We start from the raw sequence: 21,487 nt of genomic DNA, 5'->3' as shown, positions 1-21,487 counted from the left end.
ATCTCGGACTATTCTGAATTAGCTGCCTGGGTGGCGATATTCCCTCCCATTCGCGTAAGTGTAGACATGTGTCGTGTAGAATCAGACCGTCTGCTATGACTGAGTATCCGCAGTGACCATTGACCTTGATTCAGCACACTACATCCAGGGATAGATAGCGGACACCAAAAGGTCACCCATTCTATGGACAGATCCCACTAGTCGGGCTTGAGGGATAAGAGCAGTCCTGCTAGCACCTGGAGGCGCGTCATAAATCATAAGCGAAATCCCATAAGACAAAAGAAATACCTATTATATAAATTATATACATTTTTGTATCCGTGCGCGCAACATTCAATGCTACTCGTACGTGATGTTTACCTGCCGACTGACCATTATATCAGTATTTGCGTCCTTTTGGATAATTTGCTTCTGGCTGTCCCCGTCGCTCAGCTGGGTGTAGCTATCCCGGTTCTTTCCATGAACCCCCCTCTCCACCACGGATGTGGTGAACGTGTTGTTGGCACTCTTTCCGTGCCCAGATAGTTCATACGAGGCGGCGAATCTCGAAGGACCCGTGCGGCGGGATTGGCTGCTGTATCCTTTGCTGCGGACCGTTCGTTCGAAAAAACTGTGGAACAGGGGACGGAGTGTAGCGATATTCCCGACGATCATGCCGATGGCGTTCTCTGCAAACCCCCAGATAACCACATTGGCGACCGCGAAGAGAAAGTCGGTTTGATTGGTGAGGTTGACAGTGTACTTGAGCCGAATACAGGCTGAAAGAGAGGCCCTGCTGTGTGTTAGTGTCTCATTGTTCAACTGGTTTGGGCAAAGCTGCAACAGGCGACGTACAGGATACCCAAGCCCATCAGCCCGATGATAGAGACTTTCGTGTTGCGGTCTAGCTGGACATGCCACAGCAGGGGGATCGGCCTAATCTTGAGGTTAGTCTTTTCCTTTCTTTTAGACTGGCACATAATTCTGGACTCACATTAAGGCCGTAACCCAGTCAGTGACTATATTGACAGCAGTGGTAGCGTAGTATATGTCCGTGAGCACATGGGCAGGTCGGCAGGAACCCCCCTTTTCCAGTAGACTCGTGTTCCACGCAGCCCTAAAACTTCGTTTAGCAAATTGGCTTGTGGCATAGACGGGATATCTTGGTCGTACTCAGGTGGGGTGCAGTTGATGAGGATGAATATCAGGGCAATAATATTCATCGTTGCAAACATTGCGATAACGCCGTACTGGATATTTATGTACAGCTTCCGCCCCTCGGCCACGCGGATTAACATCCAGCTGATGCTGAGCTTAATCGGAATAATGGCGGCTACATATCCAACTTCGAAAATCAGGAAGTACTAAAGCTTCAATTAGCGTCCAGGTAACCCTAAAGGGCAAAGGGTGTGTCGAACCTTCTGGCCTTCGGCCTGATACTTTACATTCTCAGGCTCATTCAACAGTGTATTATGGATACCGATCCCGTTGAACGCGCCTCCAAGGCAGCCTGCGGTAAGCACACAGAAGGGTATCTGTTGTCATCAAAAATGTCAATTGGGCTCCTTATTAAGTGCTCTCAAGGGGGCATTTACCACTGCGGAGGTCATGATCCAATCTTCTGCGCCCCAAGACCTCCTGCTCAATCTACAATAGACTCGCAGGGCATAGGTGATAAAAGCCACCAGAGTAAGCATTATCACACTTCCCGCCACGTGTGGCGCATCGTCAGCAATTATGGCCATCGTCCACTGGTAAGCCAACGTCAATCGGCATATGGGATGTAGTTATTGTGTGATGGAAAGGAAAACCATGAAAGAAAGAGAGGGAAAAGAAAAAAAAAAGTTAGCAGACACGATGCTAAACCGCCACAGATAAGTTTCCCCCGCCTCCTACTGTGGGGATTGGAGGCTCAGAATGCCATTTGGGTACATGACTCGATTCAACTCATTCTCAACTTTGCGTCTTGCTTCAAGGCGTGATTAGGAATAGACAAGTTGGTCCACTTGAAGCAAAGTGGACCCCACTAGCTTCTGACATCGCAATTAAATATCGACGATCATTCCAACCGCTGGCCCGCTGGCAATTCCGTCGGCAAGGTTTTATAAAAGGATGAATAGATCGGCATTCTCCGCTGTGCAACAGCATCAATGCTTGGATTCCGCCAGTATAAGAGTGCGACTGCCATAGCCCTGGCTTATGATCTACGGTGTTATGGTAAAAAGGTTCTGGGGGATACGTCTGCCAAAGCTGGTTCTTGTTGCGCCTCCCATGCCTTGCCGGAGCGTATCCGGGGCTCACGCAAAGTTTCAAACTTCAGGTTCCTCCCCGAAATGCTCGGAAAACGTTCCTCCGTGCCAAGAATGCCTATTGATCCCGGACGCTTCAGTCTAGTCGGACGGCGCCGCTTCAGCTGCGAGGACAATGCGCAGGATGATTCGAGAAGACCAATGGAAGTCCGCCCAAAAGGCCCTCTTTGGCGTACAAAATGCCGACGGGAGAACCTCAAGCTAAATTTGCCGAACGCCAATTTGCCACGGCGGTAGTTTTGCCCCCTTTTTTTTTTCCCACACGCCTGGACTCTGGACTCTGAAGTGGAGTGGATTTGTTTAGTCGGGGATGTTCCGATCAAATGTCCATTTTGGGAGATTACAAAGCCGAAGCCCTAAAAGTAGTGAGATGGCGCCAAAAAAGAAAAATAAATAAACTGAAATGAAATGAAAAGCAAGAAGCCTAAATGAATAGACTAAGAAAAATACACTAAAAAATACAATAAAATCAAAGGAGAATGTAGGAAAGAGGATATAAAAGCAACCAGGCTGTTAACTTTGCGATTCGACCATCCTAGACTCAACCAGCCTGTTTCAAATCGTCTAAGCAAGCCCTGACGGCCGATTCCGACAGACAAGAAAAAGTTAACCATGGTATATCATGGCGATCATATACCTGATCCAGAGTGGACTCCTGTCAGTCAGAATCAGAAGCTACCAACAAGTGGATAACCTCGGAAGGTGAACCATGGGAATCCCGAGCAAACACGAGGTGCTAGCGCTCCAGTGCGAGGAAAACAGAGGCTAGTGTTCCCCGGTGTAATGCGCATAATCGCCTAATCGCCTAGAGGGAAGATAGTTTCCAAGCCGCGGCCCGCAACCCCCCGCGCACGCCCGCACGATGCTGCTATTTTCGACAATCGCCGATCGCCGAGGAAGACGCAAGTCTCTTAACGCTCAAGTAAGGAGCAAATGCAAGGGGCAAGGGTAGACACGCTCGCGGTCCTCACAGGTTCCAAAAGGGGATCAATTGAGTTGGTTGAGTGGCGTTACGCACCCTTCGAATGCGACTTCTCTGCGTGAAGATCCACTCCAAAGTCTGGGTCGGCTGCCGCAACGGGGATAGCACTCTTCCCCGTAAGTATCATCGGAATCGACTTCCTGGGAGTCGGGGGGAAGTACCACGGACTAGTACATCGTAGCCAAGAACCCGCTCAGGGGATAAATCAGAAGCTTCTCAGAATGGGTGAAACAAAGGAACAGGTGGCCTAGGCGAAATTGAACTCCATCCAAATCCGAGTTAGTGCTCTATTCTTGTCCCGTTGAGCTGTGCTTTAACGAAGCTCCTGAAGGCTGAAATTTATAAGCCCTTCTAGAGCCCTATCAACTTTGGAGGATCTTTTGCCACCTTACAGGCGGCGATGGACCTTAACCATAATACTCTCCTGAGTAATTAATACCTGTAACTTTAAAAGTCTTGGTTACTCGCAAAAACAAACAATTTAACACACGATCTCGCCAGGACTAAGACTAATGAGCTCTAGCAAAGGAATAGCGAAGAACAGAGTACTGGAATTAGTCGTGCTAGTCGGTGCCAGGTTGCCGGTATCAGTAGGCCATCATAGCTTCGGAGCCTATAGGCTTGGTGAATTTAGCCTAGTAGAACTAACCAGTCAATGTCCGGGCGGTCTTCACGAGTCATAGTGGTGCTGCCACATATACATAGTTCCCCCTCTGCTCCAGGATAAGTACTAGGCCTCCTCCAAGGATAGACCGAGAGTCACCCCCCATTGCATTGTAGCGAGAGCACATAACAGACGGAACCAGGTCTCTAGCTTAAACCCCTCGTCATACGGTATACCTCAGACTGGTCATGCAATGCGTACAGATACCTCGTTTAGGTCTAGATGGATGCGGTTGGCTTCTTTCACATGTTCCATCGTTACTCCCATGGTCAATGCAACTGCTTTGGAGCTGGCAAGGATGACGACTTAATGGAGAAAAACCGAGGACGTGGTTATGGTGAGATGCAGCGGGGTGCATGCGATAAATTTCCCGGCCATTATGAATTTATAGGTACCTAAGTTGTGCAATAGTCGAATGTCGACAGTCTCCACACTCGGTGATCTAGCATCGACGTTGGCTTCTAGGTTCAGGGCGTCTAATTTAATAAAACTTGAGAAACGTCATGTAAGCTCTTGGCATCACTGGAACTGATTCATGTGATATTTGCAGTCGCTATTTCATAGTTTGTGAATGCCGATCAGTTCGGCCCAAACCTAGGGTTGGCCTCAGACCAATGTTGTATCTATCACACTTCGGGTATCCCGGAGATCCAATTTATTTGGGACGACGAGTCGGCTCTCCCCTTATTACCTCCTAGAGCCCCGAGAACAAATTTCCACCAATGGTAAATATATGTTATTTTCTTTACTCAAGCTATGGGGTACTTAGACTATCCTAGAAGACGCCATAGAGCTACAACTATGCTGTATCAAGCGCCCAGTTTCGGTTTCTCTGTGAAAATAAGCTGTTTGCTTCTTCTTGTGACGCCTTCCTTCAATAATTCATGTGAAGCTTCGCAATATCCATGCGTCTGTTAGAGACTTTTGTTATCAGACAGTTATCCTGCCACACTTTTTTGCCTGACAAAGCTGACGCCAAAAAGATATCCTGTCGTGCAGCCTCGTCTATAAACCAGACAAACATTGTGGCTGTGTTATGATATATCTAACAGCAGTGTACTTGAATTAAGAAAAAGACTAGAATCCCCAACTACCATATTACTTCCCCAGTGTCACCTCAACTTCCTGGCAAGCTTCTTCCAACTGCTCAGTACTCCGGATCTCTAAGACAGTCAGGTCAAACAAGTACCACGGTCAGAGGTCCTGGATGAAACCAATGAACCCGCGAGAAGGCGTCTGCGCTGTCAATTGTTGGCGGCCACAGCGCTCCAACCTTGGCCAGTTCATCATTCCATGCCTTTTGCAAGACCCCATTGGACATCGCGGCCACTGCAAAATGCTGCCGGACCCTGGCGCAAAGGCCACAAATTGGTCCAGTCGACCGCGCAGGTCACTGGTCCGCCAACCTTTGGTCAGTTTATACCGATCGGATGACTCATTTGCCAATTAAGGAGACCCCTATAGAAGCCGGCATGTAAAAGAAAAGGGCCTTCAACTACTTGAAAGCTTGGTGGACCCGCACACACGTGGCCATCGGCATAGAAGTCCAAGCCCCCATAGCTCTTTATAGTTTCAGGGAAATTGTAGTCTGTTCTAATAATGCCTCGTTGTGTGTCGCAAGGAAGAGAGGGGAAGTTATTAAACAGGTTCACTCCAGGAATGTATTCTTCGAGAACCCATGCCTGCCCGCTTAGCTCTTTCTCGCCACTGGTCCAGCCATAGACTTGGGGGACAATGGTGTGTAGGATTGAGTCTGCTAGAGCTGACCAAGAAATTGTCATTGCGGTTACTTTGCTTTGTTCTCAGCATGCATGCCTTGAAAAATCGAATAATCAAACGACCGTTACTTTGAGCAGCGCGATAGTTCCTGGCTTACAAGAGCCATGGTGGGCCTCCCTCGTGGGTTCTGAAAACTCAACTTGAAGGCGAAGTTGCTTGGGCTATAACTGACGTGGCTCATGTTAGAGGCCTGTAGTGATCAGTAAAATTATCCAAAGACCCTGGAGGAAGATTGACGGTCACCTCGACAGTCTTCTCGCGTCGTGGAATTTCTCCAACAAGGGTTATAATGGTGGGGATTCTTCGGCACATGTGTTCATTGGAGAATCTTGACCTAAAAGGTTTTGCAGGACGCATGTCATCAAACACACTTTAGTATATAGTATCAACCAAGGCCAGCTGTTGTTCAGTCTTGAGTATACGCACTTGCATGTTCAATGATGTCCACCTCAAATTCTCAAACGCCATCTTGTCTGGGTAGTCACCGCGATGGACAAACTTGCGCACTCGATCGACCCAATGAACCTGGCCGAAAGCCTACACGAGCGCAACGTGTTTGTTTCCAAGTTTGGTCGTATTGTCTTTCGGCTCACCAGGAGCGTCCCTGTCGTGTCCGTCGATGAATATGTGATCCTCCAAGTTAGGTAAAGTATGCGATTAGCTAAAGTGGAACGGTACGTGTTGAATTCGTTCACTTACCTCTTCCTACATCTCCCCATACTTTGTGTATCCCTGGTCGTACTGGCCCTTTGAATGGTGGTGTGCTGCCACACTGAGCGTGGAATTGAACGTTCTGGTATCTCACGACATCCCACAACGGAGCTCCTGCTTGTTAGCTGACATTGGCTTGTTATTAGATTTAGAAAAGTGTACAGTATACCCGGTGATACCCAATACTCTCTGTCCTATGTCTGACACTGAAGAGCATGACTATGAATAGCGCAAGTAATACAACGAGTAAGAGAAAAGCACTGGAGAGGGGCCATTTTTGAATGCGCAGACTCCATGGGCCGTAAGTATCCTTCCCGGGTCTGCCTAACATACCAACAAGCCAACTTTCTATCCTCTTTCCGAGTAACTTTCGTTTCAATCTGAAACACTTATTCATACTGGTGAAGAAATCGTAAATACTTTCAAACTCAGCGGAAATATGAAAGTGTGGGCCGTCGCAGGTGCAATGGCGGTTGTTTTCAGTCTTTCTTGAAGAGGTGCACACCTGCACCGTCTTCTATTGTCCAGCGTAGCACCCTATCCAACTCAATTGAGTACGATGCTCTCATGGATTGGACTTCCTTAAGTCGGCAGAATTGCAGATATATAATCTTGTGATCGTGGAATTCGAGATTATACCATGGTAAATATCTGATGCTCTTCAGCCCCTGCCCGCCCTGATGCCACCTGGACCTCCTACTACTCAAGAACTGTACATGTATATCTCATATCAATGGTACATGTATAAAAATATTAACAAGGTTCTGGAGGGAGTACAAGTGATTGATACTTCCGCCTATAACTCCTTGCTGGTGCGAAGAATAGCGAGACGTGTTTGCCTCTGCTCGAAAATTGGGGGACCGCTTATTGTGCGAATAATATGCCTGAGAATCAACCAATCCCATATACAAAGCCGCAGCTTGGGTGGCAGCTTTGCAAAATTTCCCAGTCCAGCGTTTGTAGGAGACATAGTGGATACTTGTTGGGATGATTGTAAACACAACTAACACTGGAGGTTATGCAGAAAGCCTAAGTCGGGTGGATATCAGACTCACTTGCAACTGGGGTGACGTGCAAATGCCGTCAATTGGATGCTCTAATAGTATGGATTATATTCCAGGTTTAAGACATCATAAGGCGTCTAGCTGACGAGTCGAACTATATCCAACCATATAGTATTGCGCCTCGAGAGAACTGTATATTATTACCGGTGGAGAAGGTGAACCTATGATTACCATTCACTTTCATATAGACTTGCTCCTGTTCTTCTGGGTGGCCTTATCGGCGTTCCTTTTAATCATCGTAGTCGTCCGTCCTCTAGAGAGATTTCATTTTTTGCTTCCCTGCTTAAGGCACTATTTATAAACAGGAAAGCATACTGCGATGTTTTATGCTTCTACCAGGTCACTCCGCGTGAAGCTGGCCTCTACTTTTACTCAATACGAGTCATTGTCTTGGGGAGTTTCAAGAAGTCAATTTAATACCTAACACAGAGCATAGCTAGAAACCTAATCATGTCTAATGCGTAAGTGAAAAATGGTACATATTCATAATGTATAGAAATGAAAAGCTACGAATCTCGTTACAGTCATGCCAGGCGTGCCGATTCGCCAACAACTGATCGTTTGGTCAATATCGCTGAATGCTCATTTAACTGCTCCCAAGCATGTGCATCACGACATGCCTGTCGACTTAATCGGACCGCCCGCTGCGTACGCATTCTCATCTCTGTTTCATATACCTCAAGTGCAGTCTTTTGGCCAGTTTGTCCGGAGTAAATTTGAGCAATGGCATCCGCCAGATGGAATGCATCTAGAAGTCCGTGATTTGCAGCCTCACCGCGATCTAGTCTTCGTCAGTATCCTTCCATTGTCCGGACAGTTATGTGCCACTTACACATTGTCATAGCATGCGCGGCGTCCCCAGCCAGCGTCACTCGGCCATTCTTATTATCCCAGTCCAGGCACTCCCAGTCCGCCAATTTGATTTCTAGGACGGGAGTCCCTTCGGGTATCTTTTGTACCGTGTTTCTTAAAACGGGTACAAAGCCTTCGGCCCGGCGCTTCATGTTGGCCAGACGGCCCTTATCAGTATCAGCTACCTCATCGGCGGAGGTATGTACCGGCCAGGACATGCAGATCTGCGCTCGATACCGTTCACGCTCTGTACCAACTGTCCCATTCACGAGTGGAGTCTCCAGCATAGAGAACCAGAAGAACGCCCCGGTCTCAGGGTGACATCCTTGAAACAAAAGCGGATCCATAGACCGAAGCGGTTTGATATCTTCCGGGGAGAGATCCACAGCGACTCCTGTAAATCGGATGGGTAGCAGCACGTTACTGTACGCATCGGGCCTCAACATTTGTCTGATCGCTGACCGACTACCCTCAATTCCCACAACCATTTTTCCGGTCACTGAGGATCCATCACTGAACTCCAAGGTCACCTTTTCCGGTACAGTTTCTAGATCCACACCCATCACTCTTCGATCCCAGTGCACACGGTCTTCGATTCCGTGAAGCAAGGCCTTTCTCATTTTCTCCCGGTTTACGCGCCACCGCACAGACGGCGGGATCTTGAATTTCGGCTCCCCCGTGGCAAGATTTATAAACAGAAAATTTCCATTATCGTTCAGTGCAACATCCGGATCAACTTGGACGTCTTGAATTCGGGCGAGAACGTCTGCGGGGAGCATCTGCTGGAGATATTCCAGCGCCCAATGGAGGGTTATAGCCCAGCCTTGACCGCGAGCATCGGGCGTGGGGTCTCGCTCATAAATTTCAAACGGGATACCTTTCTATTCGCTGTTAATATGATTCTTCTTTAACTCCATGTTGAGGATAGGTGTAGGGGGAGCAAAACCTTCTTTAGGGCCTGGCCGAGGGTTAAGCCGACAATGCCGGCGCCAACAATGAGAACAGGATCCATAATGTTGTGAGTCTTTGAGATTTCGTCGAGGAGCAAGGCATGGTACAGGTGTCGTCTTTATTACCAGTACTGCCATTGACATCATTATCATCTTGACTGGGACCCTTGGGTCGGCTAAGTTGAAACGTTATCCGACGATCGGACCGTCGCATAGATAAGTGAACGAGATGCGGGGGTGGCTTTGGCTTCAACCTCACCTTCTGATTAGCATTGAACGTTGCCGTCGGAAACTGCCGATCGTCTGAGGAACGTTCAGCCGAATCCGTGTATAAATCATTGGTATATTCACACTAGATCCAACCATACGACAACAATCAAACCAGAGAAGCAAAAAATGACAGCACACGAAGCCCTGAACCCTATCCACCCGGCCGTCCTGCCGCATTTGGACCCCGTCTTTATCAAACTCTACAATGAAAATGTAGCCAACACCCCAAACAAGCCCATAGACTTGTCCATTCTGCGATCGAAATATTCCGTGCTGTACTCTTATGGTACCGGTCCAGCCCCCGATCCAGCTAGAGTATATGATGCAACCGTGCCGGGATATAATGGCGATTTGATTCCCGTGCGAGTCTACGAGCCTTCGTCTCCGGGGCCGTGGCCGGTGCATATTGATTTTCATGGCGGTGGTATGCTTATTTTCCCAAACTCTACTGTGCTCGTCCTTCCCTCTCTGTCATCTGGAGATGTTATCTAGCAGAAGACTAATGCCGACCGCAGGCTGGGGTCTTGGCGACCTCGACACTGAAGCTCATATCTGCAAGCATCTGTCCGTCAAGGCAGACGTTTGTGTAATCGATATCGGTTACCGTTTGGTCCCAGAACAGCCGTTCCCCATTGGTATCCAAGACTCCTTCGCCGCCCTGCAATACATTCATTCCCAGGGCGGCTCCAAGTTCAACATCGACACTACCCGCATCTCCCTTGGCGGCGTCTCAGCTGGAGGAAACATCGCCCTTATCGTTGCCCACCTAGCAAGGGATGCCAGCATCCCTCTAAACCTCGTTGCGGTGGGCACACCTGTCATTGACGATATCTCCAAGTACGCCTCCGCAAGTGAATCGCCGTATCCCTCCGTCCAACAGATGGAGCACGCGCCCACTCTCAACTGGGCCAGGCTGAAGTGGTTCGATAATCTCAAATGGGAAAGTCTTTCCAGCGATGTGGAATTGAGGAAGAAACAATTGGATAAAATCAGTTGGTATGCGAATGCAATGAATGCGCCTAATTTTACCAACCTACCCAAGACGGTTATTTACACTGCCGGCTGTGATCCGCTACGAGATGAAGGAGAGGCGTACGCAATGAAGCTAGTGGAGGGTGGTAATGAAGTTACGCTCAAGAGATTTGAAGGCGTACCACATCCTTTCATGCATATGGATAAAGGTATGCCGATTTCCATTTTTGTTTTTCTTTTTCTTTTTTTTTTTTCAAGAGCCTTACTGACGAGATGTGGCACAGACTTATGGCAGGCGAGGGAGTTTATAGACAAGACGGCCGCGCACATCCGTGTTGCTTTACATTAGACTTAGTGTATTATCTTTTTAAAGCAAAGGCAACTCAATCTGATATAGAAGAATACTTGAACTGTCGACGCCTTTCTTGAGCCCAGTAGTCTTGTACTCATAGTGATTCATCGCGATTATGATTCAGTTGTATGCTTTGAGTGATGACCTTGCTGCAATATAAGATCAGTATATGAATATATCCGTAGGTTTGACAAGTACTAATGTGTACCTGGATGGTCAAGAAGGCTGAATACGAGTCTTACGAACAAACCGACTACCCAAGTGTAGACTAGCTAGGCTTCGCTTTTGCAGTAGGAATATCATGTTTACACTAAATATAACATTCTCCACCATTGTCATAAGCCACAGCTCTTGGTACTAGTGGTCAACAAATAATATATATTGCAAGTGCTTGCTCTGGATTGTGTTTTCACCTTGAGTCCGCATTTGCTTTGCGGATAAGATTTATGGAATTAAAGCAGTGTCGATGACCACAGCTGTCCATGAAAAGCTCTCAAGGCATTGTGAATTATGCATGAATGCTAAGATAGGTTCTTCTACTTATAGCTTTGACTACAGGGGCCGTTTGTCTTTCCTTCTCAAATGCGCATCTCCCACGCGCTAGCCTAGGAGGCCTGCTCCAACGCATACAGCTGTCTCGCTAACGCCACCAAGCTCTCTTTCAACGGCTTAAACCTCACGTCCAACATCTGTTGCACCTTTCCTGAATCACACGAGTAATGCGTATCCTTAATCCGTTTCCCGGGCTCCCCCTCTGCGACCCTAACCTGACTCTCCGGCAGCGCTTTTCTGACTATATCGGCTATCTCCTGCGTGTCGTACGATCCCTCCGTCACGAGGAAGCGCTGGTGAGACGGTAGATCCACGGTGAGCGCCTGGAGACTAGTCCGGGCAAGATCCTCAACGTCAATCCAAACTAGAAAGTGCTCGTCAATATACGACTTTACGTTGTGGATGGCAGAAATAGCGGGGATTTACCAGGAGCCTTCGTAGGCGGGATTCCATTGCCCTTCAGCACATCCCACACGATCTGGTTGCTGGCATTCAATTGCGATAACGACTCAATCGGATGGATCATCTTGCCAAAGACCATTCCGGGGCACAGTGTAACCAGCCGATAGCTGACTTCGTGGTCGCGAACGTAATCCCACGCTGCCTTCTCGGCTATCACTTTCGATGCCCGGTATGCAATTGGCTGTGATGGTTAGTGCTGTGCAAAATTCATGCTAGTCTTAACAGACAAGGAAAGGTAGATAAAAAGGATACATACAACGAGACTCGCATTCTTTCCCTCGTCGTAGGTTAACGGGCACCAATCCTTCTCTGTATACACCCTCCCGGGTTGCGCTCCCAATGAGGCATCGTAAACCGCCGCAAAGCTCGACATAACCACTACCTTTTTGACCTCGGGATACTTTGAAGCAGCTTCGCATACGGCGACCGTTCCCTTGAGGGCGGGAATAAGGAGCTTCTCCTCGAATTCCCCGGGCGCGGCATCGTAGCTGAACGCACTCGCCAGATGCAAGATGCCCTTGCAACCAGCCACAGCGGGTGCAAATTGGGTTACCTCAGTCGGGTCGCTGATAACTACCAGTTCGAGGTTCGTTGTATCCACGCCTGCTGCAGACAGGGCTGCTTGCGTCGCGGTCGCCTTTTGTTCGGAGCGGACTGTGCCGCGGACGTGGTGGTTGGTGGAAAGAAGGAGCGAGATGCAGTGCGCGGCAATGAAGCCATTGGCGCCGGTTACTAGGATTTTGGACATGCTTAGTTCTGTGACTTTTCGAAAAGTAAAAAAAAAAAAGGTTCACTGATGCTGTCTATGAGAGCTGTCGGGCATGGCACGGTTTTTGTACTAAGCCGAGTCTAGGGAGGGTTCCAGTAGTCACTCGCTCACTTATCCCACGTCCGTCGGATAATTGGGTTAGAGCGGCGGACAACTAGTAGTAAGTCGATCGTCTCATGCATGAATCCGACGCAATCAATTTCGGAAGGAGGCTTGCGGCTTATCCTTATCGAACACTTTCAAAGTGTGGAGTCTCTGGTCTACGAAGGATTGGATACGTCGGAAACGAATTGCTTTCACCGTTTTGCTTAATATCATTCATTTATGGTGGCTTCTTTGCAGTACTGATAGTAACATTATGGATCCATGACGCAATAACACCGAGTGCCTTAACCAGCCGCTAATACACATACCGAAAGTTCACGTCGTCATGGACGTCTTCCTCTGCCGTCCTTCCGTTCGCCAATTTTCCCTCCATGCGACTTCTCGCCGGCGTTCCCAGGCGATCGGCTCTCGCATTTCGTCGTCCATACACAATGCGGAGGGCAGTGGATACGACTATCGCGCCGGCATTGACCGCTACAATCGTTATTTTGGCCGGTATGTACCTGGGATAGTTAGATTTGGCGATGCATGGAACTACTAGTAGCGGTGCTTACGCAGGAGCATCCTTCGCCTGGAAGGTTTGAGGACCAATAACATTCGCAATACTGAATGCGGCGGAGACAAGAGAACTGCCGGACACCTGTGACGCTCAGTTATTGCCCAGTGTGATAGGAAGGAGAGGGAGACATACCTTCATCGTATACCCTTTGAAGTTCGCTCCGGTCCAGGCAAAAATCAGTGCCAATGGAGCCACCGTCTAGCTTCAGTTAGTTTCACTCTTGATTGCCCAATCGGCAAGAGGGATATATATAATATACCGTGTTGACCATGTAAATGCCCGCCAAGCAGCCTGCCTGGTTATTCCTCGGCAGGAACGACATTAAGCACGAGCCCAGCAACGTCGGGATTAACAATACATCAATAGCCAGCCATCGTGAGAATCCACGAGCGATGGCCCATGTAGACAGGGTCGTTGCCACAATGCTGACGACCCCTGAGGGCATATTGAGCAACGCACTTTGCTTCGACGTATATCCGAAGTCTTTGATAAGAATGGACGAGAATGTGGTAATAACACCGCTGGGGATGGTAATCAAGATGGTCAGGAGGACGAGAAGCCAGGTTTGCATATCACCAATTGCTTCAACCACCGAGCCCCAGCGAAAGACTTTCTGGCCGACGCCAGCTTGGTCGTCTTGAAGACGTTGTGCAATTCGGTCGCGCTCGGTTGGACTGAGGAACTTGGCTTTCTCAACATTTTCTGGTAGAACAAATAAGACCAATATAGAAGCGACGACATTCACCACGCCGATCACGACGAACATGATACGCCACCCATGGAAGGACATATCCGCGGGTGCGTGCTGAGCAGCGAACGAAATCAGCCCTCCAACGATCTGGCCCATGCCTAAGCCGCAGTACCAGAACCCATATCTCGGTGTGGACTCGGCGCGAGTGTACCACATGCTCGTGTACATTGTCAGGGCGGGTGCTGGCCTAGTCGTGAGTAATATGTTCTGAAGCGAGAACACTTGTGACATACCAATGACAGCCTCCAGCATTCCAAGCAATACACGTAAGGCTATCATGCCAGCGAAATTCTGTGCAGCTGCTGAACAACACAGAATCACGCCCCAGAGGAATACATTGACCCCAAGTACCTTTGTGATGGGGAATTTTTGGAGAAGAATGCCTGCGCATATATTAGCATATATGATAGGCTGGAACGTTTGAGCAACGCTATACACACCCTGGGGGATTTCGGCAACGGCATACGCCAGGAAGAACGCCGTTGCCAACCATGAAAAGTCATTCCCACTCATATGTAGATCATTTTGAAGGCCCATGACATTCGCATACTATCATCAAGTCAGCTCTAGAGCACAACCTAGCGCCAAGGGGTCGCGCCCTCCTACATTAAGGGAAATTTTGTCCACAAATTGCAGGAAGTACGTTAGAAACATGACAGGCAGGATTCGCCAATCGACTTTCCGAAGCAGTGCGCGGTCATCGTGCAGATCTCCGATGGCGTAGTCGTCGCTGGACAATTTGCCGTTCATTCCGATATCTTTTTCGCTGGTAGGTGTCATTTTCACTCACTGCATTTGCATTGGAGCGATTTAGACTGAGGGTGGCATGATCTTAAAGGGATTCTAGCTCGAGTTAATTGAGCGTAACTGCACCGATCCTGGTCCTCTGGCTGTCTATACTTTCCTAGAGTGATGGCGATAGCCGTAAGTGGAGACTGTTATGCATCCGTCGCATAGATAGGCCGGCTTGGCTGTCGCACTGATAACGTCGGATGAAGCTTGCCGCCGCTGCGATGAATGACAGTAGACGTCACTTCACGAGTCGTGCAAAGATATAAGACCCATCGAGAGTATGACTTATGATCATCATTCGGATCAAGAAGAACACGCACCACAATGCCCTCTCGCACTGACTCTCCTCTGAACATTGCCATTATTGGCGCCGGTCTTGGTGGCCTCTCGGCTGCAGTGGCCCTCCGGCGTCAAGGGCATTCTGTGACGGTGTATGAGCGATACGATTTCGCGGGCGAAGTGGGAGCCTCGTTAAGTGCTGCTTCCAACGGATCAAGGTTCCTCGAGCAATGGGGTGTGGACGTCAAGGCCGCAAAACCGGTACGATAGCCTATATCTTGGATAAGCCACTGCTAACAACCCCAGGTGATTCTGAAAAGACTGATTATGCACGATTGGTCTACTGGGGAGGTACAAAGCGAGTACGGATTAGGAGACTACAAATCGAAGTTTGGGACTGTGTGTCTTCCCTTCCGTCCCTAGTTTGAAGATATTGCCTGGCTAAAGAGTCACACCAACAGGATTACAACAACTTCCATCGGATCGATATCCACAAAGAGCTTCTCAAGTCGGCCTTTGAAGAGCCCGGCGAAGGACCAAAGTGTACCCTCGAAGTGAATCATAAAGCCACTGCGCTTGACGCCGAAGCCGGTATCATCCAATTTGAAAACGGCGTGTCGGCGACAGCCGATCTGATCGTCGCGGCGGATGGCATTCGTGTACGTCTTCGTGCCCCAATACCCCTGGTACCATTGACAGGGTACTAAATCAGCAAGTCTTCCTCTCGTAACCTAATCGGAATCACCCCCAATTTTACCATGTCCACCTCATGTTGCTACCGCTGCATCATCGGTGCCGATAAACTGCGCTCCCTCGGACTCGACGATTATATCTCCAACGAAGCCATCGAGTATTGGGGCGGGTTCGGCATCGACAAGATTGTCATGTCGCCTTGTAGCAACGGCGAGGTCGTAAGCTGCTACTGCTTCTACCCGGCAGCGTATAATGAACTCCGTGACGATGGGTGGAATATCTCCGCGACGCCCCAACAACTGGTGGATACATTCCCCGGTTTGGATCCGAGGATGAAGAAGTTGATGTTGAACGCGGAGGATATAAAAATGTGGCGATGTATGCATCCTGTCCTCTTTTTACTCAAGGCGGTCCTACTAAACGATATAGTGTATCGACATGAACCCTACCCGTACTGGGTTAAGGGCAAGGTTTGTCTTCTCGGTGATGCTGGTATGTTTTTTCTTTCCTCCTCCTGATGGAAGATTCGATCGTACTAAGAAACAGCCCACCCAATGATGCCGGATCAATCCCAAGGGTCTTGTATGGCTTTCGAAGATGCCGGCGCTTTAGGCCTGGTTTTCCACCGCACATTCCGCGAACAATACAGTGTCACCGAAGGACTGGGCTTATATGAAAAGCTGCGCAAGCCGAGAGCAACCCGCGTGCAGGAAGCCAGTTTTAGGGCTCGAGAAGATCTCAGCGAACGCATTGGTTGGAGTTCATCAGCCGATCGGCCTGGGAAGTTGACGATTGAGGAAGTTTGTGGATATGACATGCGAAAGCATTTGGATGAGTTGGTCGCTGCGATTGCACAGTAGATAAATGAAGTTAACGCCTTATGTCTTGAACTATTTACAATATATGATTTCCATCACATCACTTCGTTATTTATACAACATCTCATACAAATACCATCCCGGGGAACAAACTATATCTCACCCTGGCCCAATTTCTATCAGCCTCATCTGCCCATACAGTCTCCAGTAACTGTCGGGCGTGCGAAATATGTCCAAATCCCAAAGTGTTCTCCATAACCATTAGCCTTTCCTTGACCAACATCTGTCTCTCAACATCGGTGCTACTAGCCCCAGCAATTACCAGCGGGAAAAGTAAACATCCCTCTACAGGACTACCATATGGAATGGTCATCACAGCATTGAGAATAGGAGAAACCGCGGTTTCCACCATCTCGTGGTGCGGATCATACCCATCAACCACCTGATGCAGGCGTAGTCGAACCGCCCATTCAAAGGCCGTAGCAGCTTGATCTGTCTCGTAGTCCGTCCCCGCGACGCCGTCATATTCCGCTCTCCACGAGTCCAACTGAGACTGAACATGAGAGGCAGCGGTTCGAAATCCGAGCTCGGAGAGTTCATCAACGCGACGGCTACGATGTGCCGCGAGCAAGTTGACCATGCCGAGAAGTTCGAGCAACGCTGGGGCCATCCCAGAGACAGCATCTACAGGGGCAGACGGGAGACTGCAAATGGACGTATTCGCGGTAAGGTCAGTGAGTTTCGCATCCTCCCGAAGCAGCGGTGGCTTGCAGCGGGATATCGTCGACATGGAGTCCAGATATCGGAACAGCTGGAGACAGAACCTCCCTTCCAGTGTCGATTCAAGGCTACGGTCTCCCACCGAAGCAAGGAGTGCACTGGCTGCTTTCAGATGCCACTCCCATGCATGAGAACTGCCATCACATAGCTCAGTTAGACAGAGGAGTAGCACCGTTGTACAGGCTTCCAGAGTGGATTGGCCGTCTGCCGTTGAGAGAAGTTGTTTTACTTGCGCCAATGCTTTTTGAGGTTAGCTTCGCTGGACCCGACAGCGGGATTATACACACCTTTGCCCTGGCGCGCTAATGCGCGATTCCAAATGCCTGGGTAGACACGTTTCCAATGGCAACCGCTCAGGCCTAGAATTACACTAGTTACCGTGTCTGAACTGGCTGCCATCGGTAGCAAGATCGACAAAAAGGGATTTCCGCCGGGATCACCGGACCGCGATAATGAGCGCGCTACGATGTGTAGATAGTGATTGAAGAGCGAGCGCTCTTCGTCATTATGCAGATAAGGGTTGGCGGATCCGCAGGGCGATGCGACGGGCATGATGATCTCCTCCACCGCCAGCCATGGGAATGAGCTTCCTATCGGATCATCCACAGCTTCATCGGAAGGGGAGATCGGATCTGGGGTAGCTAGAGATAGACTGCTTTCGGAAGAGGGGGGAAGCGACGGTTCGGCGGAGCTTGAGAATGACGGGGAGGCTTTCCATTGACAAGGGAGGTTTAAGCGGCGGCAATCACTGCAGCGAGGGTGGATCTCGTCGCATTTCTTCTTCCTGCTGAAGTTAATACCCGCGCTAATACGCCGTAGCTCTTGTTTCGCGTAGGTTGTTTTACCTTGCCTTGCAGCACAGGCAACCACCGCGCGATCGGGATGCTCGGGGGCGTCGATGGGCTATGGTCTTGGGGTCTACTTTTCCGCCTGGGCGTTGGGGTTCGCAGATATGCCCTAGGCCTAACAGGAGGCCAGATTAGCTCGGTCATTCGATATTGAACGTGCGATACACATACGAGCGCAGCGGGAACAGGGGGCATCCCCATCACAGCGTTGTTTCTATTCCCTGTCAACCGCGATCACGCTATCTGCATTTCAGGATTCAACGTACAATCTTGGCGCATCGCGCGCATACACGGCCAGTGGAATTCATAGCGGTAGTAGTGAAGCCACGACAATAGCATCCATGATGCAGAGAGTGAGGAGAAGCGACGGAACGAAACGGGCTCTTATCGCTCATCCGACGCGACGGACGATCTAAAATTGATAAAGACTCCCAACTCGGCGGTTCTATCGTCGGTGATTCGTGGATAAGCCCAGAAGAGGCGATATGCAGCCTATCATCGGCATTTCTCTTATTAATGGATATGCCATCTCCACCAGGACCGCTAATGCAGCAAGACCTGGGGTAATGAGAAGCACTGACTTTTTTTTCCCCGCATTCTGCCCATGACACCGGCATGGAGTTATTCCGTCCGCTTGCTTCCTCGGCTATGATTCAGCCTCTCAGTACGGAGTACGGAGTACTATCTATAACACTATCTCCTACCCTCATATACGACCATGAGCTTTTATACTCCTTAGTACCCTTATAGTCGATCCCCCCTAGGCTACTTGCCTCTACAATGACCACGTCGTGGAATCGGAAAGGGTTTCCAGCTACTAAATCTAATGGAATTACTCGATTTTAATGCCACCCTCCAGACAATCATCTCGTCCGGCATATAGGAGGAAAGTGCACGTGTTTCTAACGACAAGTGCGAGAAATTCGATTACCCGCTTCTCGTATTGAGTGAGACATGACGAATGGGTCCTCCATCGTTGGAATCGCCTTGTGTTGGCTTCTTCAACAGTGAAGATGGAGACACGCAGGGCATCCATCCCCTGATGCCCTTTATCTTACCATACTGCTAGAGTTTCGGTGTTACCTCGTTCAATGTTGCTGGCTTTTCATTGCTATCTAATGTGCAATAAAATTGGTTACCATGGGCTAGAACCACTCTACATAAAGGGGTGGAGACAGATGGTTTTATTCGGGGTAAAAGGGAGCTTCCTGGCTTGCGATCAGTTATAGTGCTCCTTCGAAGCTAGTAGTTTCGTTATGCCCCTTATACGTCTATCAGTTTGAGGAAAGGCATCATGTCTGTCTTATGGCCAACATAACGACAGAATGACTATGCCTACAGGACATAGTTGGACGATCGGATCGTACCCAAGCTCAATATAGGATAAAATTGTATCTTGAAGGTACAGCTGTCTGGGGCTATCGACGCTCATTGGTCTTTAAGAGCGATGTTTGCTTTATCGTCATTGCTCCTGGCCCCTGGGAAACGGTTGTCTGAGGACCATTGACAACAAAGTCTAGCCAAATTCATTTCTCACTTGACGGCACGAAAATCTATAAAATAACGGGAGCGGATGTCACTGAGTACTCCGATACGACGCTTGATATATAGTCAAACCGACAGTGGACTGGTTTTAGAGTTGCTAGTTGATTGTTCAAAGGTATATATTTGCAAACTTATTACTGATCCACACGATTAACTCTCCAAGATGCAGAACATTTTACGTTGTGATGTTATAACTATATATAATGAAGAGAATATATACGTAGACAGTCGTACTATTTTTAACTGAAATTAATGGACATTTCAGCTGTGATTTAGATGGATATGCTTAACAATTTAATAGATTTTCTTAATAGAACCAAAAAACAGAATCTTTCTCAACAACCAGGCCGGCTGGCCCAATGGCAAGGCGCTTGACTACGAATCAAGAGATTGCAGGTTCGATCCCTGCGTCGGTCATTCTTTTTTCTTTTTATTACTTGCTCTCTTTGGGTATTGCCTATCTCCTCGTCCCGTTCTCCACAACACTTTTTTTCCGCCTTGCTGTATGTAGCTTTCATAGCGAAGACCTCCAGCTACATCATGCTGAGTTCAGGATGTATTCCTGCCGGACATGATTATTATCATCTACGGAGACCCCATGTGATGTGCCATGGGTTAGGGAGTCGCAGTCTAGAACGAGGCCAGAATTCACCCTAGCCAGTCCCTGTGTTGGTTGATCATTCTAATCTCATAACCATATTTGACGAAAAGTCTTTCCGGTTGAGGATCCAAGAAATGTCGATCGAGCGGGCACCAGTCAAATAGCGTCAGTCACAACTGATCCTTCTATCTCCCCACGCACGAGAAAGGCTTCGACATTGCGGAGTATTTTTTTTTTTTTTATGATCACGATGTGTAGTGTCAGTAGCTGTACCGGGAGAGGACTGAGGGATCAGAGGAATCTATCGCAGGGCGCATTGATCGATGCGACGTCATTAGGTAAATGCAATGGAGAAGAAATACGAGAATTGGTGTTGAATGTAGAGACCATTGCAGGATCCAAGTTGTTGGGACTGTAGAGGGCACCGGTGTGTACAAACGTCGTATATTAAATGGTCTCTTGATGACCGGGGTATTCATAGAGACCTGGATACTTCCTAGTATTTCCCCGCAACCCCCGCATGACAGGTTAGGCACCCAACAAGCTGTTTCGGAACTACTAGATAACTCAAAAAGCCAAGTACGTAGGGAACGTTACATACAGGAGACCAGACTTTCAGGGAGTCGACGACAAAAAACAAAGAACCGGCGAGACCGAACCTTATCTGCCCTTTCTGTATCCAAGCGCCACGCTGAGCGCCCCCTGGAGCAGGGACCCGGACAGCGTACTAATGTACCCAGCCTCATTGGTGAGCGACCAGTGACACCAATCCCAACCACCCAATGGGGTAGACTCCACCTCTCCTGGGAGGAAGAAGACATAGCTAAGCATGGCCAAGAGAGTTTCTTTTAGTCGGATGGTGTCGACACAAAGGCCGGCGAGGCCGACAGAGAAAAGGAGAACACATGGTGGCGACGATGCCGAGGTTCACCCCCAGTATATATATAAAGAATATATACTAGGTAGTCCGTACCTAACTACTCATATATCAAATCTCATTTCCATTACCTAATAAGTTGCTGAGAGCTCCTTGAGTTTGGGGCAAAAAG

At 48.8% G+C, this 21,487-nt stretch overlaps 6 protein-coding genes across 6 annotated transcripts; 2 read left to right on the top strand and 4 right to left on the bottom strand.

Annotated features, from left to right (window-relative positions):
• Positions 1-339: 339 nt before the first annotated feature.
• Positions 340-1,724, bottom strand: ABOM_009937 (uncharacterized protein; the record flags this gene model as incomplete). Its single annotated transcript, XM_022537065.1, has 6 exons — positions 340-772; positions 835-915; positions 974-1,096; positions 1,153-1,343; positions 1,398-1,514; positions 1,575-1,724. 6 exons carry the CDS (start codon positions 1,722-1,724, stop codon positions 340-342), a joined length of 1,095 nt encoding a protein of 364 aa, XP_022385060.1.
• A 6,288-nt stretch (positions 1,725-8,012) lies between these two features.
• On the bottom strand, positions 8,013-9,352 carry ABOM_009936 (FAD-dependent oxidoreductase; the record flags this gene model as incomplete). Its single annotated transcript, XM_022537064.1, has 3 exons — positions 8,013-8,269; positions 8,321-9,221; positions 9,287-9,352. 3 exons carry the CDS (start codon positions 9,350-9,352, stop codon positions 8,013-8,015), a joined length of 1,224 nt encoding a protein of 407 aa, XP_022385059.1.
• Positions 9,353-9,686: 334 nt separating this feature from the next.
• Positions 9,687-10,881, top strand: ABOM_009935 (alpha/beta hydrolase; the record flags this gene model as incomplete). The annotated part of the gene is made up of 3 exons (XM_022537063.1): positions 9,687-9,984; positions 10,076-10,741; positions 10,817-10,881. The coding sequence occupies 3 exons, from the start codon at positions 9,687-9,689 to the stop codon at positions 10,879-10,881; spliced, it is 1,029 nt and encodes a 342-aa protein (XP_022385078.1).
• A 672-nt stretch (positions 10,882-11,553) lies between these two features.
• On the bottom strand, positions 11,554-14,361 carry ABOM_009934 (allantoate permease; the record flags this gene model as incomplete). The annotated part of the gene is made up of 9 exons (XM_022537062.1): positions 11,554-11,587; positions 11,707-11,800; positions 11,863-12,079; positions 12,155-12,647; positions 13,081-13,275; positions 13,327-13,412; positions 13,464-13,529; positions 13,591-14,264; positions 14,316-14,361. 9 exons carry the CDS (start codon positions 14,359-14,361, stop codon positions 11,554-11,556), a joined length of 1,905 nt encoding a protein of 634 aa, XP_022385084.1.
• Positions 14,362-15,198: 837 nt separating this feature from the next.
• On the top strand, positions 15,199-16,706 carry ABOM_009933 (salicylate hydroxylase; the record flags this gene model as incomplete). The annotated part of the gene is made up of 6 exons (XM_022537061.1): positions 15,199-15,414; positions 15,460-15,552; positions 15,615-15,812; positions 15,870-16,224; positions 16,276-16,338; positions 16,393-16,706. 6 exons carry the CDS (start codon positions 15,199-15,201, stop codon positions 16,704-16,706), a joined length of 1,239 nt encoding a protein of 412 aa, XP_022385058.1.
• An 82-nt stretch (positions 16,707-16,788) lies between these two features.
• On the bottom strand, positions 16,789-18,600 carry ABOM_009932 (uncharacterized protein; the record flags this gene model as incomplete). The annotated part of the gene is made up of 5 exons (XM_022537060.1): positions 16,789-17,684; positions 17,732-18,228; positions 18,290-18,407; positions 18,464-18,506; positions 18,559-18,600. 5 exons carry the CDS (start codon positions 18,598-18,600, stop codon positions 16,789-16,791), a joined length of 1,596 nt encoding a protein of 531 aa, XP_022385057.1.
• Positions 18,601-21,487: the final 2,887 nt, after the last annotated feature.

The sequence above is a fragment of the Aspergillus bombycis genome, assembly GCF_001792695.1.
Source record: "Aspergillus bombycis strain NRRL26010 chromosome Unknown contig00114, whole genome shotgun sequence".
NCBI classification, from domain to species: domain Eukaryota; kingdom Fungi; phylum Ascomycota; class Eurotiomycetes; order Eurotiales; family Aspergillaceae; genus Aspergillus; species Aspergillus bombycis.
This window is presented reverse-complemented; position numbering and strand designations above follow the sequence as displayed.